The 9,734-nt window shown below is 42.9% G+C and overlaps 1 protein-coding gene across 1 annotated transcript in view; it reads left to right on the top strand.

Annotated features, from left to right (window-relative positions):
- The first annotated feature begins 763 nt into the window (after positions 1 to 763).
- Positions 764 to 9,734, top strand: part of WDR72 (WD repeat domain 72) — a 255,749-nt gene continuing 246,778 nt past the window's right edge. Inside the window, exon 1 of the mRNA XM_044277077.1 lies at positions 764 to 920. Coding sequence (XP_044133012.1) covers positions 888 to 920 — 33 coding nt within the window. The 5' untranslated portion in view covers positions 764 to 887. The remainder of the gene's footprint in view (positions 921 to 9,734) is intronic.

Genomic DNA, 9,734 nt, shown 5'->3' with positions numbered 1-9,734 from the left:
CCTCTTTAAGAATATTTTTATCTTAATAAAAATGTTTTTTTTTAAAAATTTTTAAATTAAGGATGGGTAAATCGACTTTAGATGAAACATCCGAAGTCGATTCGCATAAACCTTCGTTAGAACACTGTACGCGCCAAACAGTATTAGAATGTATTGGCTCAGATGAGCCTAAATTATTATTTCGCAAAGTCTCCCGAGTTCAGGTAATAACTTCAGAAATGTATTTCTACTGTAAAAAATCTTTTACTCAACTCAGGTTCGGTTCCAAGGTACCACTTGGAACCGAACCCGAGTTCGCAAAAGCTTTTTTACAGCAGAAATTAATTTCTGAAGTTATTACCCGAAGTCTCCCTATTTGCAATGGAAAATGTAATGCCGTCATCTCAGATTCAATTTTTTTTTTATAATTCCGGGGACTGGCTGTGTATACACTGTCACGTCCTGTCAAATGGCTGAAGTAGCAAATCCTTCTCATGGTAAAAGCTTTGTCTTACGTATGAACCGCTCAGAACTAGGGGCCTTTATTAAAGCACGGAGTTTGGATGTAATCCACGGGTCATTTATTTTTAGACTGCAGAAATCCATGGGTTAAAGCTAGGGAATATTTATGCCTGAGCAGGCAGACCTGGCTCTGTTAAACACGTCATGATTAGCTCCAGTGCATTAGTCACTATTATGCCTCTGGCGCTCTTTGACTTTGCAAAGACACATTTTAGATATATATTTATTAACAACAGGGCGATGGAATCAGCCGCTGGGATTCAGGCGCTTTATTGCCACGCTGTTGTCATACTGTACATTTGCTGCAATGAAATAAGTTTACTCAGGTAGACAGGGACGAGAACAGTCAACTTTTCAAGAATTGTGGCGTTGCCTCAGCTATTTCCATGGAAGATATGAACTGGACTTTAAAGAAGTATGTGAGTAACAGTTCTGACCTATTCCTTGACTTTACTGGAATAGACCCCCTGTATGGTACGAATGTTGTTTTACCGTGACCGGATTTTCTGTATCTGCGTTTCCCTATTTCGGACGATGTCATTTAACCACTTCCTGACCAGGCTACTTACCCCCCTTCCTGACGGACGCATTTTTCATTTTCTTTTAGCACATGCATCTTTGAAAGCCATAACTTTTTTTTTTTGCGTTTAGTTATGTAATTCATTTCTGCACTTTTTTCAGGGATGCGTGGGGTTTTATATTTATGTAATTTTTTTACTTTAGTATTATTATTTTATTTTTTTTTTGCAAAAAGGAAAAATGTAAAAAACATTTTTCCACATTTTTTATTTTCTTTGTTAATAGCACAACCTGCAACTAGAATATATATATTTTTTTATTATTTCCCCTTTCTATAACGGCCATTTTGATCTATGAAATGCATGGGTCATGGTGGCTGGGGGCAGGGCTAGAAGCTGTGTTGCGGCAGGCCATACAATACTTTTTTTTTATTGCTAATTTCTCCTGTCATTGGGGCTGACTTACCATAGTAGCCCCAGTTACAAAGAGAATGCAACCCTCAGACAGGTTGTACAGGGTTGTGCAGCCTCACTGCAGAGCTGATCTGGGTCTGCTGAGACTCCGCCAGCTCCGCAGACTCCCGGCCCCCAGCCATCACATGACCTCTGGGACCGGATCAGGAAATGGCAGCGCTGTGTACAGAGTGGTGGGGTGGGCAGGGATAGAGCTGTAGGGAAGGCAAGGATGGTGAAAAACTGTCCCTAGCTTTTCTATGGGGATCCCAGCTATCAATGACAATTAGCGTGCAGCAGCGATCTCTGCATGGACGCTGACGCATTACAAAGGCTGCATGATGAGGCAATGGTACAAAACCTCACATTGCATAGTGCATCATATACTGAAGGATGGTATGTAATGTATAAAACTGAATATATAGAATTTTCCTTATGTGTTGTGCGACCTAACTGTAAATATAATACAAACCGGATTCAAAAAAAGTTGGGACACTATACAAATCGTGAATAAAAACTGAATGCAATGATGTGGAGATGGCAAATGTCAATATTTTATTTGTAATAGAACGTAGATGACAGATCAAACGTTTAATCCGAGTAAATGTATCATTTTAAAGGAAAAATAAGTTGATTCAAAATTTCACGGTGTCAACAAATCCCAAAAAAGTTGGGACAAGTAGCAATAAGAGGCTGGAAAAAGTAAATTTGAGCATTATGAAGAGCTGGAAGACCAATTAACACTAATTAGGTCAATTGGCAACATGATTGGGTATAAAAAGAGCTTCTCAGAGTGGCAGTGTCTCTCAGAAGCCAAGATGAGAGGATCACCATTTCCCACAATGTTGCGCAGAAAGATAGTGGAGCAATATCAGAAAGGTGTTACCCAGTGAAAAATTGCAAAGACTTTGCATTTATCATCATCAACTGTGCATAACATCATCCGAAGATTCAGAGAATCTGGAACAATCTCTGTGCGTAAGGGTCAAGGCCATAAAACCATAAAACCATACTGGATGCCCGTGATCTCCGGGCCCTTAAACGACACTGCACCACAAACAGGAATGCTACTGTAAAGGAAATCACAGAATGGGCTCAGGAATACTTCCAGAAACCATTGTCAGTGAACACAATCCACCGTGCCATCCGCCGTTGCCAGCTGAAACTCTACAGTGAAAAGAAGAAGCCATTTCTAAGCAAGATCCACAAGCTCAGGCGTTTTCACTGGGCCAGGGATCATTTAAAATGGAGTGTGGCAAAATGGAAGACTGTTCTGTGGTCAGACGAGTCACGATTCGAAGTTCTTTTTGGAAATCTGGGATGCCATGTCATCCGGACCAAAGAGGACAAGGACAACACAAGTTGTTATCAACGCTCAGTTCAGAAGCCTGCATCTCTGATGGCATGGGGTTGCATGAGTGCGTGTGGCATGGGCAGCTTGCATGTCTGGAAAGGCACCATCAATGCAGAAAAATATATTTAGGTTCTAGAACAACATATGCTCCCATCCAGACGTCATCTCTTTCAGGGAAGACCCTGCATTTTCCAACAAGATAATGCCAGACCACATTCTGCATCAATCACAACATCATGGCTGCGTAGGAGAAGGATCCGGGTACTGAAATGGCCAGTCTGCAGTCCAGATCTTTCACCTATAGAGAACATTTGGCGCATTATAAAGAGGAAGGTGCAACAAAGAAGGCCCAAGACGATTGAACAGTTAGAGGCCTGTATTAGACAAGAATGGGAGAGCATTCCTATTTCTAAACTTGAGAAACTGGTCTCCTCGGTCCCCAGACGTCTGTTGAGTGTTGTAAGAAGAAGGGGAGATGCCACACAGTGGTGAAAATGGCCTTGTCCCAACTTTTGGGGGATTTGTTGACACCATGAAATTCTGATTCAACATATTTTTCCCTTAAAATGGTACATTTTCTCAGTTTAAACTTTTGTTCCGTGATTTATGTTCTATTCTGAATAAAATATTAGAAGTTGGCACCTCCACATCATTGCATTCAGTATTTATTCACGATTTGTATAGTGTCCCAACTTTTTTGGAATCCGGTTTGTATGTTTACAACACTTTCCCAGTCTCAAAACTTTAAAAAGTTAAAAACACCAGTTTGTGTAAATGAAATTGCAGTCTGTTGAACTTCAGACAAGGACAATATGGACAAAAGTATAGAACATTTACATATTGCACCTCCAGGAGTTTTTATGACATCCATGAATTCGTAGACATTAATATGGAGTTGGTTTGCCTCTTTGAAGCTAAAAGAGCTTTCACTCCCCTGGGAAGGCTTTCTACAAGAGTTTGGAGTGTGTCTCTTGCTCATTCATACAAAGCATTTGTGAGGTTCCTATGCATCCAACTTATCCAGTCATGCCTTTATGGACCTTCCTTTTTACACATTCATGCTGAAACAGAAAAGAGCCTTCCCCAAACTTTTCAAACAAAGTTGGAAGCATACAATTGTCCAAAATGTCTTTCTATGAAGCATTAATATTTCCCTCCACTGGAGCTAAGGGGCTTAGGCCAATCCGTGAAAAACAACCCCACTAAACATTATAGTAGGCGTAATGTAGTGAGGCAGGTAACCTTCTCCTGATATTCACCAAACCCAGACTTGTCCATCAGACTGCCAGACAGAGAAGCCTGATGCATAGCTCCATGTAACACCCCAGAGTGGTGGTACCACTTCTGCACCTTGCTACTGTCTTTATTGGTCTAACATCATGTCATCTTATGCACCTCCACACTGTGCATTTTTAATGTTATGTAACTGTTCATGTAATGTGCCTAGTTCACCAGCAGGTGGCAGAAAGCACGGAAAAGCTATCTTAGATAGAATGGAACCTTCCATTCCATTATAACCCCCCTCTGGAGAGGAGTGGGCTAGTCCAACTTCCTGCAGGAAGGGTGGGGACCAGTTAGTTCCAGTCTAGCTTATCCCCTGCTAGGGGACAGGTGTGCAGGGGGCAGAGAGAAAGTGCAGCTTACAGAGGAAGCCAAGTTACCTATTCAGCCTGTCAGTACAGCAGAGAGAGAGAAAGCAAGAAGAGTTATTGAAGAAGCCTGCCAGTTTAATGCTAAAGCTAGCTGGGACTAAGACAAAGCTTGAAGATTGTTTCTGATAGACGTTTATGCAAAGTAAAGCTGATGTTCAACTACATACAAGGTCTGGACTCAATCTTTCTTTCCAAATCCCTCAATTATTTCCCCTATTTATTGCTTCAGAGCCAAAGCCTGGGGTCCAGCGGTCAGGGCCGGCGCCACCTGTAAGGCGACCTAGGCAGCCGGTGGGAAAAAAAAAAACGTCCGATTTTAAAAAAGAAAAACGTTTTTTAAGTGGCCGGTGGCGCCCCTCATGCTGCGCCGCCGCTCTAGTGAGCAGGGCCGGTGCGCCGGCACGCAACTAACTATAGGCAGGACTGTGGACACGTGTCACACGGAGATGAGCGCTTCCATTGTGGAAGCGCTCATCTCCAGTCATCTGTATCGCCGTCCTCAGGACAGCGATACAGATGGCTGTGCAGCAGGGCAGGGGAGGGAAAGGTGTGCCCCTTCCTCTGATAGGCTGCAGGCACTAGGCCAGCAGCCTATCAGAGGCCGGCGCAGGGGCCGTACAGCGCAAGACACAGGCCAGAAGAGGCCTGCATCACATCGCTGACATGGAGGTAAGTATACGTTTTTTTTTTGTTGTTGTTGTCAATACTGGTGGCTACTGGGCTGGCACATGATGGGGGGGGGGCTTGGCCACTGGCACATGATCGGGGGGGCCTATGTCTACTGGGACATGATAGGGGGGCCCTATGGCTACTGGCACATGATAGGGGGCCCTATGGCTACTGGCACATGATAGGGGGGCCTATGGCTACTGGCACATGTTGATGGGGGGCTCAGGCTACTGGCACATGATAGGGGGGCCTATGGCTACTGGCGCATGTTGATGGGGGGCTCAGGCTACTGGCACATGATAGGGGGGCTCTAGCTACTGGCACATGATATAGGGGGGGCTCTAGCTACTGGCACATGATATAGGGGGGGGCTCTGGCTACTGGCACATGATATAGGGGGGCTCTGGCTACTGGCACATGATATAGGGGGGCTCTGGCTACTGGCACATGATATGGGGGGCTCTTTTTACTGACACATGATGGTGGGGGGCTATTATTACTGGCACATGATTGGGGGGCATCTATGAGGGCACATTTTACTGGCACATTATTGGGGACATCTATGGGGGCACTTATTTCTGGCACATTATTGGGGGCACTTCTTGCTGGCACATTATTGGTGGGCACTATAGGGCCACAACGAATGGCTATTTTATATGGGGGCTCTGTATAGGGGCATTTTTTACTAGGACACATTATGGTGGGTACTATGGGGAAGGTGGGAGAGGAGCACTATGGGGTCATCTACAGGGGCACTGAGAAGGGGTATTTTAGACTTAGAAATTATGGGGGACACTGAGGGCATCTACTGGGGCACTATATATGGGGAATTTTATACTGGTACATTATGGGGGGCATTAGGAGGAAGGGGGGGGGAGAGGAGCACTATGGGGGCATTTACTGGGGGCACTATATAGGGGTATTTTATACTGGCACATTATGGGGGCACTATGGGGACATTAGCTCAACTGGGGGTATTACAAGGGGGTATTTTTTGCACTGTCACATTATAAGGAGAATTATTTCTACTGGGGGGGGGGGCATTATGGTGGGCTTTATTACTCCCCCATGGTATGACCCCCTAGTAGCAGCACCAGCCTCTCCCTGCTCTGCTATCCCTCTGCCCCTTCTCCAAATCCTTATTATTAAATCTTTCTTATTAGGATAAAACACATCAGCTCCGCCGAGCCCACCAGCCAAAGTGTTGAAGTGGTGTCCGAGATCCCCAAGGGTCAAGCTAAGTAATTGTAAGTTTTCACATGAAATATGTTTATGTTATACATATATAGCCTACACTGTGCCCCACAATATACAGTTTCTTCTGTAAAAGTAATCAAGTGTCATGGGGGGGGGCCTTATTGTTTTTCGCCCCAGGCTTGTTTCTTTAGCTATGGCTTAAGTTATGGTCACCGGCCCTGCCAGCGGTATACAGGTAGGGGCACCGTGACACACATAAAGGGACATTTTAGGCCGCACTATACCACTCGGCATTCCTCCACCTGGGTCGCGTTATATAGAGGGCCCTGGTTGGAGGCGCTCGTTGCACACCCCAGAACACATTTCCACTAATCCAAAGTCCAGTGGAGACATGCCTTACATCACTTTATCTGACGTTTGGCATTGTGCTTGGTGATGTAAGGGTTACATGCTGTTTGGCTATGGAAACCCAATCCATGAAGTTCCTGGTGAACATTTGTTGTGCTGATATTAATGCTGGAGGAGGTTTGAAGCTTTGCAGTTATTGAGTCAGCAGAACGTTGGTGATTTTTATGCACTATGCGCCTAAGAGCTCGGAGATAACTTTATGTGCTCTGTCACTTCATAGCTGAGTTGCAGTGGTTCCTAAACACTTCCACTTTATTATAATATCACGCACAGTTAATGGTGGAATATGTAGGAGGGAAGAAATTTTACAAACAGACTTGTAATGGTGGCATCCTAATACATGACCACACTGGAATTCAGTGAGGCTTTTATTTCACAAATGTTTGTAAAGGCAAACTGCATGGCTTAGCTCTCCATTTTATACTGTTTAAAAGGAGTGTCCCAATACTTTTGTCCATATAGTGTACATACTGTATGTTGAAGGATGGTGGCACAACATGCCTTGGTAGGGTGTGAACTGTGTTTTAATATGTTCTTTCCATCCATCAAAGGTGCCACATGGTGAGCACGCTACTGTTATTTATTTAGGCATGTGTATATAGTTAGTCATGTTTAGTTACATGTTTATTACTCTAAGTGCTCTTTATATGCATAACTATGGTGTATTTACATAAGGCTTTGGTGTTTCTCCAGTGCATTCATTTAGCCATTCCCAACAAACATGACACTGGCAAAGTACAACTCCAGGCACCATTATTGGTGGGGAACTGTGACTGGTCAACATAAGCATGAGAATGAATGGGAATAGGTATGTCGTATTACTCATGTGGACCTTGTGGCCAATTCTTCTGTCCGTCAGTTGTCCTGTGCTACGTCACAGGTGTCTGGTACTTCTGGTATTACTTAGTTCTGAGACTGGTGCTGTGGGCATTTAAAGTAGTCAGTACAGCTGGGTGTTACATGGATTCTTTATGGTTGAGAAGCTACAAGGTAGACCCCAGATTTTTAATGAGCAGGTCAACTAGACATGATACCCCTGCATTAAGGAAGGCTTATAATTTGTCACACTACAAACAGAGATACCATTATTACCATTTGGGCCACATGTTGAACTGTTAGCAACATTTAAGAACTATACAGATTGGACGGTAAAGACTATTGCACACCCCACAATGTTAGATGACCTCTGCTGGTGGAAGGAGGTCGTAATCTTGTCCTACTATGCCCAAAGTGAACTATTTTGCTGTACCTGCATTTTACCATTTGCTCGTGACTTATCTGCGCCAAGGTTGCACCAGGACGTCTACTTGACCGTAACACTACAGCTGATACACCCCGTGTTGCTTCTAGGAGAGAATAGTCCCCCAATAAGACATCTATTGGAAGTTGCCATGTTTCCATATAAATCTTTGTATGTCCCTCTATGAAATAAGGTTTTCTGAGATAAAGTGGAGCCCAAATACATCTATGGGTGATTGTGATAGTTTTGTAAAATAAAGGAAAACAGTGTCATTTCCCAATCCTAGTTGTCAGTGTCTTACTTTCTGTTTAATTTGGTATAAGCTAATTACCAAAAGACTTTATTGATTACATTGCAGTGCTAATTATTTATCTGAAACTGTACCATGTTCATCATAGTTATAGCCAGACATGCAGCTTAATATACAGTTTTGCCCTCTTTTCTATTAGAAAGAGCTGTGAATGCAAAGAAAGGTAATTGTTTTTGACTGCATACAACAAGAATAGATCGAGTTCAGGGCCGGAATTATGTAGTGATGCTATAAAACTTTATTTTTAAAGGATATAAAGTACCATTTTACAGTAGGTCAAATATTCTATAGAACAATTGTATAGATTTCTGCATTAGCGCTGATAGGAATATATTTAGGAAATCAAAGGCACATAGTACAGTGAGTAAGCAATTTGTTATCCTCTTTAAAAGCTGTACACGATAGGGGAGCAGAGAGCCATTAATACAGTAAATTGAATAGCTGTAGAATGTACTTGTTTGTAGGCATAGAGTGTGCTCTAAGAAGATAGAGTGTTCACTCTCATCCTCGGCAATAAATTGTAATGGTACAGTGGCAGATAGCATCCACAGCAAAATTGTGTTTTTGTTTTCTTTAGATTTCAGCATCTTTATATTTTCCCTTGTCATATGGCGCTTTTTGTCATTGTGGCTAAAAGTGACAAGATAGAACACCGGGCTCATCAAGATGCTATTGTGATGTTTTATGTGCTAAATAGTATAATAAAACAAGACATTTCTTATCACTGTGGAGGCTGCTTTATTTCTACGGATGGTAACCCTTGCAGGGCAGGATCATTTTTATATCTCCTAACTGACTTTGATGTCTGTACATACCCATTGCGAATCACTCACGTGGACAAATCATACTGTAGTTTACGTCACAGAAAAGGGGCGCACATTTATATCAGACCAGGTTTTGCATTATTTGTAAGATACGGCCTCTTGCACACGAGCGTATTGTATGCCTTTTTCAGTATTTTGCGGTCCGTTTTTAATGGATCCGTTGTTCCGGTTTTTGTTTCCGTTGTGTTTTCATTTCCGTTCCGCAAGAAATCTCTGTATGGTTTCTGTATGCGATCCGTTGTTTGCGGATGGCAAACAGAAACATAAAGTTTTTAATCATTAATGTAAAGTACAGTAATGTGTTTTAATAGTAAACACATGATCAAAGTGGGCATGGACCCGCAAAAAATGAATACATATGAATGTGTTCCGAATGCATTCCGTATTTTTTGCGGACCCATTGACTTGAATGGAGCCGCGGATCGTTATTTGCGGGCAATAATAGGACAAGTTCTATCTTTCAACGGAACGGATATGCTGAAATACGGAAAAGGAATCCACACGGAGTACATTCGTTTTTTTTCCGGAACCATAGAAGTGAATGGTTCTGCATATGGACCGCAAACGGAATCAGCAAAAATGGAATGGAAAAAAGACCTAAGGGCTCA

Source organism: Bufo gargarizans, chromosome 2 (genome assembly GCF_014858855.1).
Source record: "Bufo gargarizans isolate SCDJY-AF-19 chromosome 2, ASM1485885v1, whole genome shotgun sequence".
In the NCBI taxonomy this organism is placed as follows: Eukaryota; Metazoa; Chordata; class Amphibia; order Anura; family Bufonidae; genus Bufo; species Bufo gargarizans.
This window is presented reverse-complemented; position numbering and strand designations above follow the sequence as displayed.